This window comes from Dysidea avara, chromosome 1, assembly GCF_963678975.1.
Source record: "Dysidea avara chromosome 1, odDysAvar1.4, whole genome shotgun sequence".
NCBI lineage: Eukaryota > Metazoa > Porifera > Demospongiae > Dictyoceratida > Dysideidae > Dysidea > Dysidea avara.
In genome coordinates this window covers 61,626,792-61,647,986 of record NC_089272.1, presented here as the reverse complement: position 1 = coordinate 61,647,986, position 21,195 = coordinate 61,626,792, and the positions used below count along the sequence as shown (strand labels likewise).

The following is a 21,195-nucleotide window of genomic DNA, read 5'->3' as shown; positions in this document are numbered from 1 at the left end:
ATATGTCTGGACGCATGCCCAACTATCAATTATGTAGCTAAAAGGGGGGTAGCCAATGGCCATGGCACTTCATTTTCATCTACAGTATGCTTTGCCCATTACGCAACATTGCAAACAAAGAACAGCATGAGAAGTGTCTCAACAATCAATCGTATCAAGAGTATATAATGAGGAGGATACTCTTGATCATATTGCTTATGGAAAATACAGCCTCAGGGAAGCCGTATCATGATATAATATAGCATGAATTGACACCTTGCATTGTCAGTGAAGAGAACTGGAACACAAAGGAGGACAAAGGCAAGTCCATGATGCATGTGTATATTGTATGTTGCCAAAACCAAGCCTGTATGTCAAGTTATGCTTGGCAGGGAGCATCAGTCAGTACATCAGTCAGCATAAAATTTTGTTGAATAGAAAAGTTTTAAATGCCGTAGAAACTTGTTGGAAAAATTTGGAGTTGACATTTTGGGGTTTGGCTGTGTCTAACCAATGCTGCCAAGCTGTCATGAAGGGAAATTGAGACTGGTTTTAGGGTGATATTTTGAACTGGAAAAGCTCAATTCTGCATGATCCCTAATATACAGTATAATACTGTATGATGCATTGAAAATGACAACAGTGACACTGCTGATGATTGTTATGTATATGTGTACGTACATGCATAGCCATGATGTCTTCATATGTAGCTATACCCTATTTCTCAATGTTAATAATTCACTTATTCACTTTGTTTCATGTAATAGCTATCTGCTAAATAAATTGCTTTTAGGTTTCTTAGTGCATTAGAGGCCATTAAGTAATGGATTCTATATGGGTGTGAGAACATAGAAATGGTGTTTGTTGCAATTCACTTTCAATAAGAGGCTGATATATGAAGAAATTAGCACCATAAAGACTGCTATTTTCAAACTGCTGATTGACTACCATGCAGGCATCTGTATACAGTAAATGTAAGCATTGATTTTCACTGACCTCCATGCATTCCCCATGCTCCGAGCTTTATGTAGGCCCATAAATTTTGAACAAAGTTATCTTTGACATAGTTATTTGACTATGTCAATGCATACCACCAACTGAAAAAAGTGCCAGTCAGGGTGAAATCATAGTTGCCAATTGCGAATTAACAAAATTACCTTTTAGGGGAGAATATTTTATGTAAATTCCAATCATGCTTTCAAACCTAGAATTAGCTAATCTCCTGAAATTTATGCCCAACATAAGCACACTAGCTAGGACTTTCACAAAAGTGACTGCTACATTGGAAATATGGAGTCAAAAGTTGACTGCTTTATCAGAGTAAGTGACTGCTCTATTAGAGTAACTCAATCTTTTCTGCTGTTTTTAGGCTTGAACTGTTTCTGTGGAAGCCAAACTAATATTTTACACCAGTTATACATATATCTCATCCAATTAATCTGGAATGTTCCTCAATTCTTTTCGCTAAAATTTATTCCTGAGTTATTGCAGCATAATGGACGCTCCTCTATTCCATTTGTTAAAACTTTTAATTTTTCATGATTAGCTTGTCACCTCTAGTGAATAGAGATGTAAAAATGTCACCAGAGAATTTGTTGAGTTCATTAATGAACTTTTATGCCAAATTAAAATTGATATATCAGGAATTTCTTACTTTATTGGCTGCCATTTTGAAATTTAAAAATGCTAACCTTGCAGGAATCTGTGCAAATGTAAACAATGATTTTCAGATTCTCCATGCTCTAAGCTTTCTGAAAATATATAGGTTTGCTAATCCCCATAAAATTTGAACAAAAGTACATAGTGGACCTGACTAAATGCCAAGTATAGGGATTTTCACATTGCTACAATAGCAAATGGTTAGGGATTTTACTTATAACTATCATCATCTCTTAGTTCACTGCATTTTATCACTAGAGCCCAACTTCATTTTTAAAATAATTGCACTAGTACATGTACGAACATACAAACACACGCACATGTACATACACACACACACACACACACACTGTACATACATATCGTAATTTGCTATATTTTCGTGCAAAAAAAAGAGAGAAAATTGGGATAAAACATTTTCTTGAAAATACTTTTGTATGGTTTATGTGAATGACTGCTCTATTACAGTAGTTTGATCTTACATAATTTTTTTCATATAAGAAATTTTTGTACAAGTTTTTGCATACAAAAAAAAGCAAATTGTGATACAATGCATTTTGTGACAGGTCATGCTATCTTCAACTGATTGATAAATTTTACACGAAAACTTTTATCACAAAACTTTTGCATGGAAATAAAGTGAATTACAGTATTTCTACACAACATTGGAGTATCATATCGTGCACTAGCTATAATAAGCTTCTGCAATTGCAAGCAGGGTGTAACAGGTGTTACATACAATAGGTTGTTTTAGCCATATGTATAGTCATGCATTGTGTCGTGAATCCGAGTGATTAATGTGCTAAGCTGGCTTAGCTCTCCAAGGTTATAAGCACTTTAATAGGCTTAACTCAACTCATCCATTCATACCAGTCATACAAACTGCAAAATGTGCTCTCTATTTATACTACAAAACTGAATTACCTAACTTCCTGATGGAAGACTTACAAAGTCCTAATACAGCAATAAGGTCACCTTAACCTTGTAAGGTTGCCTTATAGCTATGGTACAAAAGGATGTAGCCTAAACAATTAAATGTACATCACTTCCTAATTACAAAACAGAAGTAGACTATTGCTTGGTGTGTGCATGAGTTCACAAGGACACAGGTCATTATTCCACATCCCTCCCTCCTTATGACAACAGTGAGGGGTTGCTGGACAACTTAACACTGTTGTTTCTAACTACTAATCCTTGGGATAATTCATCATGTTTGCTATCTCTATCAGCTTCTTCTACAGACTCCTGATTCTCATCCATTGGTTGCACAGTCACCATTGCAGCTGCTGCACCTGGTGTTGTGGATACATATTGGCTTTCCTTCTGAGTTCCAGACTCCAGTCCAGTAGAGTCCATAGCTATCCTCTGTGATGGATGACTCATCAAAGTCCTATCTGCCTTAAAAGTCTTCTCACATAGCTCACAGGTTCGACAGTATTCAGCTGTATCTCTAAGCATTCCTGGCCAATAGTAGTGTTGGAGAATACAGTTTTTGGTCTTGCTGATACTAAGATGACCCGTGAGGGGACTGTGATGTGCCAGACGCAACACCAGCTTGCGACACTGCACAGGAAGCACTAATTGTTTATTCATGTGGTCTCTTTCTGATTGCCCTAATCGGTGCAACAAACCACCTCGATACTGGAAACATACTCTTCTTTTCCCACTTCTAGCCAGCCTTTCGGCTATCTTCCTAATGTTAACCAGAGTGGTGTCCTGCTTTTGCCACTTCTTTAACTCTTTTGTGGTAACGTTTAGTGACATTGGCTGCCCAACCTGATTATCCTCCCTCCTTAGCTCAGAAACATCATTACCAGAAATATTTAACCTACTCTGAGTAGGGAATTGGTCCACTTTAGTAGATCCCATACGACTAGTGGCTGCAGGCCTCATAGCCCACACAGTTCCCTGGGTTACTGGCTGGTGTACCTAAATGGTAAGAATCTCTGGGTTGGTACATGTCTGTACCCAGTAACACAGCCACTGGCAGACTAGGAGCCACAACCACATTTCCACATCTCCTCCATCTACCCAGTTTAAGCTGTACTTTTGCAGTAGGGTAGCTACACTTATCGCCATGAACACACAATATTTGTTCAGTTCTACAATAGTCAATGTTGTCAGGATCAACATATTCAGAAGCTACCATTGTGTGAGTGCATCCAGTGTCAATCCACATTTGTACTGGTTTTCCATTCAGTCTTCCATGACGTAGGAACTTTTTACTTACCTCATTCAAGGGCACTTCAGGGTGACTCTTGCCAAAATAATTGCCTTTTGGTTCACCTCGAGCTGGGCAACTATACATGAGGTGACCAAATTTCCCACAGTGGTAGCACTTCCTGTCACCCTTAGAGTTTGTTATGCTTCTTTGAGGTGCTTGATTGTCATCAGTTTTCTCTTTAACAAATTCATTGCTTTGTCCATGACCGTCATGGTGAAACCTCTCTACTGAATATGACTTGTCCTGTGGTTCCAGTCTTCTTGCCAACACATAACTGTCAGCCAGTACTGCAGCCTGCCTCAAAGATTCAGGTTTTCTTTCCCTGAGCCACACTCGCAACCCATCAGGCATTCCTTGAAGGAACTGCTGCAGCATTATCAGTTCCTCTAAAGAAATAGACTGGTTCTTTGTCCACCTGGTGAAATGGTCCCACAGACGGTCTGCCCACTCACAATAGGATTCATCACCGTTCTTGTAATCCTGCCTAAATCTCAGGCGGTATTACTCTTCATTTATGTCATACCTCTGGAGGACAGCCTCCTTGACTCTGTCATAGTCCAAAGCATCCTCTGTGGAGAGTGCTGCATAGACTGCCATAGCTTTTCCAGTTAGAAGTCCTGCTAACTGAGTAGCCCACACTCCCTTTGGCCATCCTTGCTGAGTGGCAATCCTCTCAAATGTGGCTATGAAGTGCTCAATTCTGTCACTGGGTGTCAGCTTTTGCAGGTTGGCTTTGGCATCTTCTTGTTGATAGAGTTTGTAGATTCCCTCGTTTGCTGTGCCTCCTTTTGGCTTTCTAGCAGTGTAAGCAGCATCTGCTGTTGCTCCTTAAATATGTCCATCATGCCAGCTACTGTGACCACCTCAGCCACTGGGCTGTCTTCCCTGGAAGTTCTTGTAGTCCTCTTAGTCCTGGGAATTTTGAGTCCGTATCACTGGATATCTTGTGTCTCCAAAAGCGAGAAGAGATATCCCACCGCTGCCACCAAAATGTCGCGAATCCGAGTGATTAAGGTGCTAAGCTGGCTTAGCTCTCCAAGGTTATAAGCACTTTAATAGGCTTAACTCAACTCAACCATTCATACCAGTCATACAAACTGCAAAATGTGCTCTCTATTTATACTACAAAACTGAATTACCTAACTTCCTGATGGAAGACTTACAAAAACCACAAAGTCCTAATACAGCAATAAGGTCACCTTAACCTTGTAAGGCTGCCTTATAGCTATGGTACAAAAGGATGTAGCCTAAACAATTAAATGTACATCACTTCCTAATTACAAAACAGAAGTAGGCTATTGCTTGGTGTGTGCATGAGTTCACAAGGACACGGGTCACTATTCCACACATTGTCATTTTATATACACTTTCCAATCTGCATGTAACACAAGCAAAGCGTTTAAAACACTTACCCAGTTGCCTTCTCAACCAAAGGTCTTTCTACTCTTTGTTTCTTAGGCTGTTTCTTATCAGTCTTCAAAACTGTGATTGTAGAAACAACACTGCCATATGATTGTGATTTAGTTGCAACAGAAGTTGCCATCAAATCATTTTCGTAATCCTTAATAAGATTTTTGTTCAGCTGTGAGGCTGGTTCCCAAGTTACTTCACTTGCTGGTCATCCTAGCCACAGAACCTGATATTATACACATAACAATTGTCTACTGACATATTCTAGATGTAATAATAGTTTTAAAAATAATGAATAATGCGTACTCTAGATAATTATATAAAAACTCGTGAATAATGCAAAAGTCACAAAAACAAATGCATAATACAAAGAACTAGAAACCCGGGAGTTTAACCCCAGGAATGGTAAGTAAACCCCAGTGCACATAGTTTGTAAGACAAAATATAATTACACATTCAGTTGAAAGCAAATTGAAGCCTTGTACACACTACAAAACTACAATTTCAGCAAAATTGAAGTCATACACAACTGACATACTTATCTAGCCTTATTGACACGTTGTTTGTGAGCTTGACTACTTCAAAGTTTGGGATAGAAACCAGATAAACCCAACCTGCACTAGTAGGATATCTAGTTATCCTATACTCATGGTGGTGTTTAACTATAACATACCTGATACATAGTAATGCTTGTACTTATGCGATCTACATGAACTACACTGTGAGACATCAAGTCTCACAAATTTTGAACAGTACAAAAATATATGGCAATAAAATTAAGGTAAAGCCTGAGATGAATCCCAGTCTCATAACAATCTCTGCATTGTATCTTAACTAAATTACTTACATGATATGTTCTGTAGCTCTCAGGTGTATACTGTACCAAGCCAACCAAATGACGCTTTTGGCCAACTTTTGTGCTTATCATAATAGCCATAATATTGTTCACATAAAAGTCAATAAATTATTTCATGTCAACTCACAGACTTATTATTTATTGGTGTTTTGGGATGATTTTATAAACAATTAGTTATTATATAATACTCTTAATATTATCAGCCCAAATCATCAATTACATACAGCATTGTACTTTGTCATATATATTTGTACATGTGTTATAGCTATCTATATCACAGCTCAGGTATATAACATCTTAGTTATGGGCACAAGTCTGAGGGGAAGCAAAGTAAAAATGTAAATGACCAAGATATGAAACTTCTGTGATTTTGAAGTGTGGTTTCAAAGGAATATTACATTTATAATTGCAACCCTCTAAGTATGCACTTACATCACATATGCATACATAGCTACATTAAGTTGCATGTGCACTGTATTTATTAAAGTCTATATAATACCTGATAATATGTTTCATTACGTAGAGATTTCTTTCCTACAATCACCTCAGCAATATCTTCATGATGATCATCTAATGACGTAGATTGCAAGCAAACTTGAGGAGTGTGAGAGGAACAATAGCGGCTTTTGTATGCAGGTGTTTGCATACAGCCTGTAGCAACAGTTCCTTGCAGCCCTTCAAATTCAATAAATCCTGCATGTTTCGCCATGCAGACATCTCGGTAGATTTTCATATTGCCATCAATTACCATAACTGTTCCACAGCCAGGGAAACCACATTTATGATCTACATACATTAAAATTAAGCAATAACTATGACTTCAAAGCAGCTGGTTATCACACATGTATCTATAGACATTTGTATCTTAAATGAAATAAAAAATGGATGCCTGCCTGTAATTGTGATAGTGATAATGGTTTCAACTTTGTATTTGAAATCAAATTACATAATATATCTGAATTGCTATTGTGGTTTCAAAAAACCATTCTATAATATTGTTTTTTCATGACTAAGTACAGACATGTAGATGAACAAAAAAACGTGCAAAGTCCTAGAAGTCAACTCCAATAATCAGGCACTTTTACACAGAGAAATCCGGTACAATGGCCAGCTAGCTAATCATTCATTAGCGTTAAATCACCACAATGAATTAGCTACTACATTCATGCCATTAGATAATTATACCACATTATAATTAACATATTATTGATATTATCTTTAAGTGCATAATACCAGTCAAATATTAATTGCAGCATATTTCTGGCTGTTGCCATGGCAACTAACATAGAAGCTATTCAATATAACCATACGTAATAATGGAATTAAGATATCTGGCGCTGGTGTAAAACTTATGCACTTATACATACTTCCATATAGATGTCTAAAAAGTTGAAAATACTTGGGAGTGATTTCCTTTAATGTCTCCTGGATATTGGGAAGCACAGTATTGTGTGAGAACTCATCTGGATAAGAACTCTTGACTCTTAATACAGCAAAGCGCAAATGGGCCTCTTCAAATCTCCTTCTGTCAAGCTTGATTCTTTCATCATTGCATTTTCTATAATATAGCAATATGTGATGATTATGAAAGTATGTATGTATCATTAATATTGTGTGCTGTGAAGGTGATGGCGACACAATTAATCAGGTGATGCATGGGTCAATTCAGCTATCATCATACAATACAATAGTACTGCATAGTAGGGACCACAAAGGAGTAGGCGTGGCCCATGAAATAACATCACCAAAAAATCAGCCTCAATTTCCCTAATGATGATGAGGAAGTATTGGTTAGGTAAAACTAAGGCCAAACAAGCCTTCAGATTGACCAAAAACACTTTCAACAAGTTGCTATGGAACTTTTTAAAAATTATTTAACGGAAGTTTTTACTGTCTGAGTAACTAACTGATGTCTTCAGACAAGCATAATTCGATAACAGCTAAGGCTACGGGCTTGATTTTTTTCACTGTTCGACGTTGCTTCGGCCTAAGAGGTGCCTTTAGGCATACCGCAGTACATACAATACATTCTTCATGGACTTACCAGTGTCCTCTTTCGTGTCCCATTTATCTTTGCTGACAGCAAAAGTGTCATTCAGCGGTAGCACATGATGGCTTCCCTTCATAACAGAAATCGTCCGTATTTTTCATAGTGGCTAATTTGATTGCAGAGGTGCTTTTCAAGCAGTTCTTGATTTGTACTGCTGTGTAACAGGTTGAACATAGCTGATAACGAAGCGTAATGGACACTTCACTTTTCAGATGATAATTGATATAACTGGGGTACGCGGCACCATTTTTTCTTATGGTATGCATGGATTGCAGAGGTGCTTTTTGATCAGTTATTGATCTGAAATGCTGTATAATGGGTTGAACATAATATAGCTGACAATGAAGTGTAATGGATACTTTTCAGATGATAATTGATATAGCTGGGGCATGTGGTGCCATTTCAGATGTGGTATGTGTGGGTTCACCAGTAATAATTACTTACAAAAAACAAGTACATAAAATATTAGGGATTTTCAACTAAAGTAGGGACCATAGCACATCGATAAAAAGTACTGAAACAAGCTGGAGCAGTGCACAATATTAAATCACAGTAAAACAATAAGAAGTGTTATATCCCTACTGTGCTCAAGATACCATAATGGAATTGCACAGTAGGGGGGGGGGGGATATAACACTTCTTATTGTTTTACTTTGATTCAGCTTGTTTCATTACTTTTTATCAATGAGCTATATATGGTCCCTACTCTAGTTGAAAATTCCAAATTTTTCTGTGCACTTTAATATTATAGGTAATGCAATGAAAAATCAATGAGTAATTTAGTTCCATATTCTGAGACAGTTATGCTCATGGCATTGGCTCTTCACCTTCAATTGACATTGTGGTTATAAATGTTTGAGATAACTGGTCCAGCTAGTAAGTATAACTTTATAAACAGAGATTTCTTTATACCATACAGCACACAAAAATGACATGTAGTCATAATATTATAGGGCAAGCACTATAAGTACCAGCAAGAGTTCATAATGAGTAAATAATGGATTTGATTTCATGTGGACAATTTCTTTCATCAAAGTTTCCTCACCCTCAAATGCTAATGGGGTAAGTACTTCTACATTATCCATTAACAGTCAACAAACGTTTTCATCAATCGTTGACTCTTTGCTGGTCCCTAAAGTAGCAAATGTGCTGACAGCCTTTCAGTATAGTGGGTATACTTTGGGGAGGAATGAAGTAGAAATCAGCATTCTTCTCCATTACTCTTGGTACCAGTACTATTTTGAAAGACTGTCCATAGTTAAGGGATATGTATATATAATTTCTGCAACTGCCTACAAGGCCCACACTGTTGTTCTTCAGTCATTAAAACATCCATACAGCCTTTTACCATAATAATTAATATTAAGAGAGGCATCACGTGAGATCACGTGATCTAACAACAATACAGATTGTTTGTTTGGCTGCCTCTTGCTATTCCTTGTGTTCCATAGCTAAGGTTGGTAATAAAGTGTGGCCCTGTTTTCAAGCGTCAATTGGTAAGTTACACTTTATATGGGCTATAATGTATTCATGTGTGACTGAATTTGACAAAACCAGGCTTCGACGCACAAAGCTTCGTTAGGAGATATGGCGATTTCAAGTAATCATTGTGTAATAACCTCCCAGTGCCTACAGCTGTGCAAACAAAATTTGCACCAATTATTCATCTATTAACTAGCTATCACTGAGTGGGTGTATAGATTTCTGATACCCAAAATTTGTCCTGTTTTGGGCAGCTTTTTTCGAGCGGGTAATAATATCACAGGTGGTAGTAATAGAAGCAGAGGGTGGTGGGTGGGCTTAATATAGAGGTATAAAATGAAGTAAGAAGACGAATGGAATCCAGAGGCCACGTTTGGGCTCTCCATGGCCCTCAGATCACTCCAAACTGACTGAGAACACTATTGGCGAGCTCTCTGTGAAGTGCCAGCTCACTACACACCATTATCACAAAGCCATGGCCATTTAATGGCACCAATCTCCCACTCGTGACTTTGACCGGGTTGGAAGAAAGCTGCTACAGAAACCAGACTTGCCAGTCCGGAAGAAAGTACAGTGTGGAATATGATAGTGTATTAGACCAGCAATCCATTTCTGGTAAAAACGTAAGTTTGATTTTGTGTGTGTGGAAGCCTGGTTATATGAAATCCGGTCACATATGCAGAAACCAGTTTCACACATATGTAGTTGAAATTGGAATGAAGCAGATGTCTATAATATGCACTCAGGCTGCTTCTAACATAAAGCTTTCTTTATGCACAAGTACAGGTATGGAACGGGCATGTATAATACATGCACATTTTGTTTTAAAAACAATTCCAGGAAACCAAATGCTGGTCTGGCTATAACATGCCAGTGCATATAAATAAATGCTTAATAAGACATATGGTTGCCAAAAAATACAACTCAAATGGATTGCTTGATATGGATTGTAGCTACATTGAGTAAGCTCACAAATGTATGTGTATTTTGACTCATTAATTTGTTAGTGCTAATTTAAGTGAATCCATTCTATGAAATCACAAATGTTGATGATTTATTTATCACTACGTATCATGTGTAGAAACTCTATAACATGCACAAATATACAGTAAGAGCTAGATTTTAAATCTGTAATATAAATATATATATACAATAGATCTTTAAAACCAATCAAGGATGGCTGACCCAGCAATCCAGTCAGGGAATCATTGGCAATCCATAATTATTGTAACATTATTCTTTATACATATATATTCTCAAATTTCTAGCTGACCTTTGTGGTGTTGTACTGCTAGTACCAACTTCTTGGGTTTCTTCCTTTGATTTTTTGGAGTGGTGCTTCTTCACAGATGCATAGTCATTTTGATAATTGTATATTTCCACTTTTTGTAAGTAAGAAATTCGTCCTATGAGTAACTCAGCATCAAACTTACTGAGAAAGTTCATCTCAAAAGCTGTTTCTTGAGATGCCACAAAGTATGGTAGGGATGAATAACAATCATCATAAAAAAGATTGCTAGTTCCAGACATTGTTCTGTATCCATATAGTGCTGCACAGTTTTGCATACTCGGTTCGAGCACAATTTGTGATAATGTGTAGCATTAATTGTGCCAAACTGTGAAGTGTAAAGAGTTAAATTACTAGGCCGATCTTCTCTTGCCTTCAATGATGAGTTGCAAGTTAAACAGCGTTGAGCAGATGAAATGAGATGGGATTATGGTCATCAGGATTTAATTTCATGTGGACAATTTCTTTCATCAAACTTTCCTCACCCTCAAATGCTGATGGGCTAAGTACTTCTACGTTATCCATTTACAGTCGACAAACGTCTTCATCGATCGCCCGCGGCGTGTTGACTCTTTGCTGGTCCCTAAAGTAGCAAACGTGCTGACAGCCTTCCAGTATAGCGGGTATGCTTTGGGGAGGAATGAAGCAGAAAACAGCATTCTTCGACAAATGCTAATGTCTCCAATCTTTTTAGAAAGCAGATCCATGACCACTTCCAAAGACCAAATAATTTGACCGCTTTTGTGCACCACGCATGCGCAGGTATATAAATTACGCACAGAATTCATCGCCTTCACCCCTGCTCTGCTAAATAAGTCTATCACCAGTGTTGGGAGTAACGCGTTACGTAATATTATTACTTTTGTGGTAACAAAGTAATAATATAACGAAATACGCTATAAAAACAGGTAATATAACGCAAGTTACTTAACTTACAAATGTAACGCGTTACATAAGTAATATAGTTACTGTAACGAGTCAAATATTATGTAATATTATTACTATAAGTAACGAAGTTACTAGTCTCGTTAGTTATCGTCTGAGTAACGCCTAACCACAACGAAGTAACGGGGCCTACTGAATAAAGCTTATTCACCAGCTTCAGGGGCGTAGCCAGGATTCTTTGAAGGGGGGTTCCAGCACCAGCATTGAGTTACTAGAAGCAGGGGTCTAGGGGCACAGCCCCCAGCCGCTGAGAGACTTTCAATATTTTAATAAATCAAAACTCAGCAAATTGCTATATTTTATGCAAAAAGTACATTAATTATGATGCATTAAGTGCCCCTGGGATGAAGGTAGTACTAGATAAAGTCACCTAGTGGAAACAGACAGCATAACATATAGAGACACATATAGTAATCTGTAAGTGATGGTTATATCTCACTGTGGTATAGGAGTAGGCATGAGGCTATTATGCTCCAAAAATTGAGCATTATGCTTTTGAGCAGTGCTCAAAAAATCACCTATTATGCTTTTGAGAATTGCCCATTATTCCCAAAATTATGCCACCATAATTGGCTAATAATGCCAGTTTATTGCTGTATCAGACCATTTTCATTGATGTCTAAGCTTCAAATAGTCTTGAATTCTTTAGCTGGTTGCTGTATTAGAGAATTTCATTTCAATATGACTACTTTATTAGAGTAAATAATATTCAATGACTGTTCTATTAGAGTTTCTGACTGCTCTATTAGAGTATCTCGATCTTTTTTAACGGAATTGTGCAATCTGCAGATTTTCCTACTGTTAAAGCTTTATAATCACCTCAAAATGCTAGCATAATTCCTGATTTCCACACATACCTATTATGCCCGAAATTATGCCAGCATAATCGCCGCATCCCTATATAGGAGCCATGAATCCACTGATACAAATGACAATCAAAACAATATAACGGCTATACAAATACGCATAGCATGCATTCATTTTGCATAACACAAGTGATAAATTACTGGAGCTCTGTATCTTTAAACACTACACACCAAAGCTATAGCAGTATAAGCCGCCCATAATGAGGTCTTAGACTACGTGTGACCTGTCTCCATGAACGTATCTAGTCCGGCAGTGTAGACGCTTCCGTATTGTTTTGTTTCCTGAGGGTACCTGAGTATGTTCATGATCTGATTGGGCCCGATTTACATGCTGAGCTTGTCGCTTGTAACTTATTTTTCAACTAAGATCAATTTCCACCGTATGTATAGCTACCTATCACCTCATTTTGACAAAATTGATAATAATACCTCTATGTCGGCTCCCCCAGGATGGGAACTTTGACAACCTCATGAAGTACTGAATGCCCCACTAGAAGCCCCCTGCTGAAATACAGGTCAGGGTTCTCAACAACTGACCCTCTCTTGAAACAACTCAACAAACAAAAAAAAGAATGGTCCACAATTTCAGCGAAGAAGTTTTGCACCATTATAGCTAAAATCCAAAATTATGTTTAGTAGCAAATGTCCAACCTAAAATCCTGTGTTATGTTTAGTGACTGAAATGTCACCGAATTCAGCCTTTTATGACATTTTCTTGAGAGGATGTGTCCCAAACCCCTCTAGCATTAGCATGCTTCCATAATCCAGCATCACACAGGTGCATTAGCTGATATTATTATTGTATTTAGACATGCTCCTCAAAATAATTAATATCATAAACAGCAGGGTTGAAACTGGATCGCTATTGCTAACTTGGACAGCCAGGTAATGTCGTTTTGTGGATGAGTTAATCAACACATCAAGAGTGGCATACAGTTAGTCAGTTAGCCCTCAAAAGGTAAACAAGTTGCTGCTAACTAAACACAAACACTGTGACAAGGCAAGCTTTTTTGTTTCCTCATACCAACAACCAATAAGTAGGCGTGACTCCTAAGGGCAGTAACACGGGTTTCTTATGTACCTATCATTCGTAATCCTCAGTATAGATGCCAAACAGGGAGACTATAGGAATATCCTCAGGTATGAGGCATTTGCCATTGCATTACTTTTAATACCTTTCCACCATAATTATTGTGCATACGTAATGGTGACAGTGTATTGTCAGTGGCAATATTCCAGCAGGCACATTTAGTAGGGAGTCGACATTGCTTGTCAAATCGTCACTCTGCCCGTACTGAGGGAATAGGAGCTTAACATTACTATTCCAGCAGTCATACTGGCCAGCATCTTTGGGCTTGCTACAACGTTAAAGTGGATTGGGTCATCTGAGTCACAAATCATCTGAATCTAACTTGCTTTATAGAATCCAGGTGTGACCCATGTGTGAAATAAATTATTTAATTTGGCAATGTGGAAGTGCATTGATAATGCTAGTCTGAGTTTCTTTCATGAGCCACACCCACTTTTAACGGTTATGTGTTACTGTCTGTAGGAATACCCGGTATGTGAAGCCATACCCATATACCTGTAGGTGTATTACAGTAGGTACTGCATGCATTAATTCATGTCCAGCAGGCATACATGGAGTCCCACCCACTAATTGTTATTTGGTGTACAATTCATGTATACCAAAATACACAGTTATTGTGCGAGTCATAGGTTAGTCTTGCAGCAAGCCAGCTTCTTTTGTGAGCCATACCCACTCATCAGGAATGTGTGATGTTTTATGTAGGCATGGATTAAAGCGGTGTTGAAATATGCAAAAAGCCAATCCCATTTATAGCAAATGAGTTGCTGTCTGTATACTTACACCGAACAACACCCACTTACTGATCGTTAGTTATAAAAACTTACCTATCTATATACTTAATTTAATTCACCTAGCCTAGCAAAAATAGCTTTTAATCAAATAATTTGGGATGGAACAGTACGTGGGTCATCTTGGTCAGCAGTAGTGACCTGGTTTCAATGCTGGTTTGCCATTATTTTAAGCTCTCTCCATTTATGACCACTTTAGGAAATGGTGGTTAATCTGCAAGCAATAGACTAAGGCTGCAGTCACGTACATTGTGTTCTTTGAAACCAATTACAAGTCTCTAGCAATTGATCTGCTCTGAATTCTTGTCGTACAAGATTGTGGTACAAAGACTTACATTGCCATTTGCGTCAACATCAAGGGGTCACAGGTCTCATCTATTTTATAAATATCTCCAAATTGGATCTTGTGATGGTGAAGTAATTGAACTCAATCATAATTATTATGATGACAAAATGTAACCTTGATGACTTATGACCTAAGTCAACTAACCCAGTTTCAACCCTTATAGATAGACCTGATTTGTACAAGGTATACAGCCTAAACTATCAGAAACTTAAAGGATTAGCTGTACAGACAAGAGGTATGCATGCCTGAGTTTGAATAAGATTTATTTCAAAGTAATTCACCCACATAACTTTAGGGAATTAATATAGGCATGAAGTACTACGAGTGAAACCCATTGGCGACCAAAAGTGACAACTGTCACACTTGGTATTCAAATCTATATTATGGTATACTATTTTATTTGTTTATTTTCTAGTGTTGTACTGCAGGCGTCACTTTTCCCTCCAGTGTCAACTGGTGTAGCGATGTTGTACATAGCTGTTTACACCAATTCTAGGATTGTTTTGTATATACTGTGTTTTGTTGCACAATTAGAAGCGTATTATGAAAGGAATGAGCAGGTTATGTATGCTTTATGCACATTGAGATGAAAGCACATGTGGTAGTAGATTGCACAAGCATCAGTTGCCATAATTATTAATTTTTAAATTCATTTTTAGAGTTTGCACAGTGTTAAATATGCGAAAGACCTCTTGTTAGCTATTTTTAAATGAACCAGCAAGCTATGTAAAATGTACATACAAACACTGAATACTATGTAATATAATGTAGTTAGGTTGTTCATAGAAGCATTACGTGTGGATCCATAATATTATTTGTGGTTGTTTTGATAGGTGGCATTTATAACACTCCTATACTAATTGCCATCATCTTTATAAGAACTTGTGGTTAGAACAAGAAGTTTAAAAGGGACATTACCAAGCCATACAAATGCTAATTTTTATATTCAGTAAAATATGTTTGTGACATAAGGTATCTCCCCTACAGGTCACATCATCATTTACCACTCTATAAAGTTTTGCCCTGTGAAAATCTTGTATCACTGACAAGAACTAAGCCTGTTCAGTTAAGTAATGGTCTACAATGGGCTGGTGCTGCTGTTCTTGTGGTCAAACTTATGGCTACATTTTCAAGCGTTCCATGCCATTCAAACATTTAGGCCATTTACTATCTTTTACTGGCTTCAATAACCTGTCTATACATACAATGAAGTGATTCGAGTTGTTGTGGCAGGCTATAATAAAAGTTCACTACCCAACCATAATCTCTCAGTAATTATGTCAAATGCTTGTTACATTTGTGTAGCTTCAGCAATTGCCCCTACTTTGCTAAAATGAACCATTAGTTGTATGAAATGTAATTAAACACGTTTTATTTCCCTATTTCATGCCATTGGACATACCATTGTGCAGTACAGTAGTACTGTGTATTAATATGGTTAGAGGTAGAGTGTGGTACCATTGAATACCAAGGTCTGTAAATTACCAGTATTCAGCGTTCAATGTACCACTGTTTAGTAGTAAGTTTTGATGAGAAAAGGCTGACTTATTTTAAGCAAAGATACAGTAGCTTACTACGTATCGCATTAACACAGCATGCTGTGTAGCATTGTATATAGTCAGGTAATGAACAAAGCATCTATCTTATAACCTTCTATCTTATAACCATCTATGATTTTGGCCTTATGAAATGAGATGCTGCCTTTCATAAATTTTCTGCTTTACCACCGATGCAATATTATGTAACATGTGTTATGTTACTTCCTTGTAATTTATATAGAAAGCCACAAAGATGTGGCATTACTGGGTATTCCTTTCTACACTACTCATCTTGGGTGTACACGGAGAGTCATTCACTAAAGAACATCTGCAGAAAATCGAGATATCATCTTGCTGGTTCTCAAACAAGTCCAAACTGCAATACTACTGTAGTGAACCTGGAGAAAAATTCCCAACACAACCAATATTGAATGATAAGCTGAACACATATGAAAGACTTGAGAATCTATGTGGTCACTATTCAAGTGGTGAAGGTGAGGTTTCAGTATTGCTTTGTGTGTGTGTGCGTGCTTGCGTGCATGTGTGTGGGTACCTGTGTGTGTGTGTGTGTGTGTGTGTGTGTGTGTGTGTGTGTGTGTGTGTGTGTGTGTGTGTGTGTGTGTGTGTGTGTGGCAGCATTGGCGTGATAATCGAAAGGCTCCAGGTTCGATGCCTGGTCATGCCAATTTAGTGTTGTTGTTGTTGTTGTTCCTTGAGCAAAAAACCTTACTCACATTGCTCCAGTCTACCCAGCTGTATATTGGGGATCTGGTGACCTGCATGGTGCTGACCCAGTTGTAACATCAATATGGTACGTGGTGTTTACTGGGGAAGCAAATGCCCAACTGTCCTTGTCTTGCTTAGTGGTGTTGGAGTTGTTGTGGAACTTTGCGTTCTGCAACCTCTCTCCATGAGACCTCCTGTGGTTACTATAGTAGTTCTGCCCCAGAAAGAGTTGCTTGCACAAGTGCACAGGCATCCCAGTGTGGGTTCGCTGGGTGGCAATAGCTGTGTTTCGCATGCTTTGCTTTGTTTGCTTTGTGTGTGAAGTGTGTAGCGTGTGTGTGTGCATGCATGCATGCATGCGTGCATGTGTGTGGTATGCACATGCATGTGTGATTTGTGAGAGCATATTATGTGATCTATTATTTCTATTGTAAGTAATTGAACACAGTACATGTACAGTTAAGTATTACTCTCAGAAAATAGCAATGAGTTACATGATATTATTACATGTTACTCTGAGGGCAGCGTAAGTAGTAATAATATTATATTTGTTAAGTCTAACCTTTTACATACAAGTTGCCAGCCTAAAACTATACTGCAGGTATGCCTTAGTGAGATGCCATTTTAGACTTCTACTACTAAGTCCAGATACAAAAGTACACATACTTACTCAAGACAGATTGTGTTAGCAATCTTTTCTGGTATATTATTGTACACCAGTCTATGGTACTGCCCAAATGCAACGTCACACTTGCTTGCACACGAAATTTTGCTCAAGATTTTAAAAATTGCTAATTAAGAGGCGTGGAAACTGTTTTGCCCGTGATTCTCATGAGCGAAACAGCTGCCACACTGTCTCACAAGCAAAACAGTTGCCACACCCCTTAATTAGCAATTTTTAAAATCTCGAGCAAAATTGTGCATGTGAATGAGTGCAACGTTGCACTTGAGCAGTACTGTATACCCTTTCTGATGTCTTTTCATACAAAAAGTAAAGCTCTATAAAAAACTGTTTAATTAAAATCCACAGTAACTTTACTGAATCCACGGTATATTGTGTAGGACTACATTCACCAATGTGTACTGAAAAGAAGTGACATGTTACAATTTTTCTGAATGTGCTATTCATTATTTTTAAAATGTCAATTTAAAAATGAAGTAGGGATTATGCAATAAAAACTAGCGAAAAAGATGATTGATGGTATGACAGCATAGCTAGGTGGAAAGTCCCTACTTTGGCACATTAGGATGAGTTTTAAAGGTGGCATTTTAGGCTGCATGCATCACTTTTGGAGCGATCCCTACTTAAACAGTACCGTAGTACTGTTTGATATTACTTGTTACTTTGTCATGTAATATACAAAAATAACATTATTGTGCTTTATCACAAAAATACTGCAAATTTCATAAACTAATCTGCAGAGCTAATTCACAACACTTTTTATTGAAACCCTAATATGCTGAGGGTTAATGGGTGCAAAGACGTCAGAATGCCATAGAGCGTTCCCTTCCAAATATCTGCCATTCAATTTGCAATAAAACAAGAAAAATGATGTGCTTAAATTTCCTCTGATTTTTTCTTGTAATTCTGTAGGTTTCCTTTTTGAGCACAAGTTTTTAAAGCACAAAAAGGTTTGAGCTATGATGATTAACCTATACACAGACCGATTTTCAATTTGTTTCCATAAGCAGTTTACCGTGCAAAATACCAGCTAATTAAATTCCATAATACATAGATTGTTATAATATCTTTCTATGTTTCTAGACACAGTGTGCTACCAGTTTTTTCTGCTGTTTTTCTACTCACAAGCTAATGGACTTTGTATGGCTGTTAAAGCAAACAATACAAATGAAGCCACAATGTTCAACCAGAGAGATGTATCTATTCAGCTACTCATTGATAACATCAACCACCAATACTTTCCATACTGTCGCAAATTTGAGTCTCTCTCAGTGGAAAATTTATACACATTTAGTTGTACCATGGACCCTAGTGTGAGTAAGGCTGTGGTGGCTGTCAAAGGATATGACACTATCATGAGAGATGAATGGAGTTCTACCATTAAAATCACTGTTAAAGACGACTGCATTAAGAGTAAAGGTATTAGTTTATTCATACGCTTGTTTGTTTTAGCACAAACTGTTTTCATAGGTAACTCTAAAAAAGGCCTACATATTACCAGTAAGTATAATGGTATGTTCATAGCAGTGTAACCTGTTTCATTGTTGATTACATTCTGTAGAGATATCAGTGGGATATTTTATTGCTTTTGTCCTCGGATGTTGCACAACTGGTATACTTTCATACAACAGAAAAAGAATTAAACGGACCAAAGAATGTTTATACAAACTTTACTTTTACTGTATACAGTGTCTAGTGTTGTTATGTGGTGAAAAGGATAAAGTTGAACCAGAATATAACTTGTTGGAGTTGGAGAGTACTGGTGCAATGGAAACCACCACATCATTTATGCTTGCCCAGTCACCAATTCCTACAGCCAGTAATGAAAGCCTGAATAGTATAGCTAGTATGGAGGAGAAATCTCAACACCAACAAGATGAATCCTCGGAAAACTCGGAGATCAGTTCTCTACCCAAAGCCAACAAGTAAATAGAATTCAATTTTTATTCATTTCCTGTCTGTACGTAATTATGCTAATCTCACCATCTATTCTGATCACTTGCGTGCTCTAATATTTCAGCATGATTATAGGTATACATGATTCCTAAGAAACGTAGTTCTTACTATAAGCTTTATTACTGAATTATTGTAGTAGGCTTTTCTGTGCATCATTTGAGATACTCTAATACAATGATCAGTGATTCCAGTCTTATTACTTCTATATGACATATTCTATAGATTACTATGCTTGCTCAATGTAAGCTGTAACAGTAAAAATGCACCTTTAAATTACCTTTCTCACCATCTATATTATACATTACATACAATACAGTAATGTTTAGTCGATTTGTGTTCACCTGAGCCCCTACCAAAAAAACACTTCTAGCAAAAATATGAGCACTTCCAATGGTTTTGTACTGGAACAAGTATGTTTTCATGTTGTAAACAGGTTTGCACTCCTGAATTGTCCATGCATACTAATTATGGTATATTTTCACAGCCTCATAACTCACCTGTTCTTGCTTGTATCAAAATCAAAAGGCTTTTTGGAAACAGTTTCAGTGTCTAAGGGCTTCACAGCACTAGTAAATGTTTGGGCAGCTGGCCCATGTAGTAAGAAGTTATTAACAAGAACTAGGACTCAGGCGGAACAGTCCTATAAATGTCTTCATGTGTAAATGTATACTGTTTATCAAAACGTTTTGTACGTGTAGGTGTTACATGTCTGTACCACCAGCATGATGATTCTCCTGTTATCACTTAATTGTGTTATTATTGTTATTTTCTGTAAATTGATTGTGCATGAATGTTTGTAAGATTATTTATGATCACACATGATTGTCATGAGAAAAATCCACTGTATACTGTATACTATTCATAATTGCCATGAAATGCTTAATTAATTCATAGAAATATTATCAAGGAAGTCAATTCATTTCTGCTCAGTGGATCATTTTAACTGTCATTGTAATCATTGAATCCTCTAAGTCATTGGCATACAGTGTAAACACAATTTAAAAAAGTAATGAAGACTGGCAAATAGTGAATGTCACTACATTTTATAGTGCTGGACCGTCACTAAGAATTTACAGTGATGCTCACTATTTGATTGCCTGTGTGCAGTGGTGTAGCCAGGCCTTCAGGGATGGGTGGGCACACCCATCCACACATTTCACCCCATGCAACTAACTAGCACAAAATGTGAGTCCATCCTTTTAGTGGACTCTACTGTTCCTGCAGCATACCATGCTTCCTAGAAAGATCAAGATACTCTAATAGAGCAGACAAATACTTTATATATAACAGTCAGAAAACAAAAAAACCTT

At 37.4% G+C, this 21,195-nt stretch overlaps 1 protein-coding gene across 1 annotated transcript in view; it reads left to right on the top strand.

Moving 5' to 3' along the window:
* The window catches only part of LOC136239797 (uncharacterized), an 81,286-nt gene extending 60,623 nt beyond the window's left edge, over nucleotides 1-20,663 (top strand). The window contains exons 2-6 of the mRNA XM_066030552.1: nucleotides 16,763-17,015; nucleotides 19,013-19,348; nucleotides 19,400-19,429; nucleotides 19,491-19,854; nucleotides 20,584-20,663. Coding sequence (XP_065886624.1) covers nucleotides 16,763-17,015; nucleotides 19,013-19,348; nucleotides 19,400-19,429; nucleotides 19,491-19,854; nucleotides 20,584-20,611 — 1,011 coding nt within the window. The 3' untranslated portion in view covers nucleotides 20,612-20,663. The remainder of the gene's footprint in view (nucleotides 1-16,762; nucleotides 17,016-19,012; nucleotides 19,349-19,399; nucleotides 19,430-19,490; nucleotides 19,855-20,583) is intronic.
* The last annotated feature ends 532 nt before the right edge of the window (nucleotides 20,664-21,195 follow it).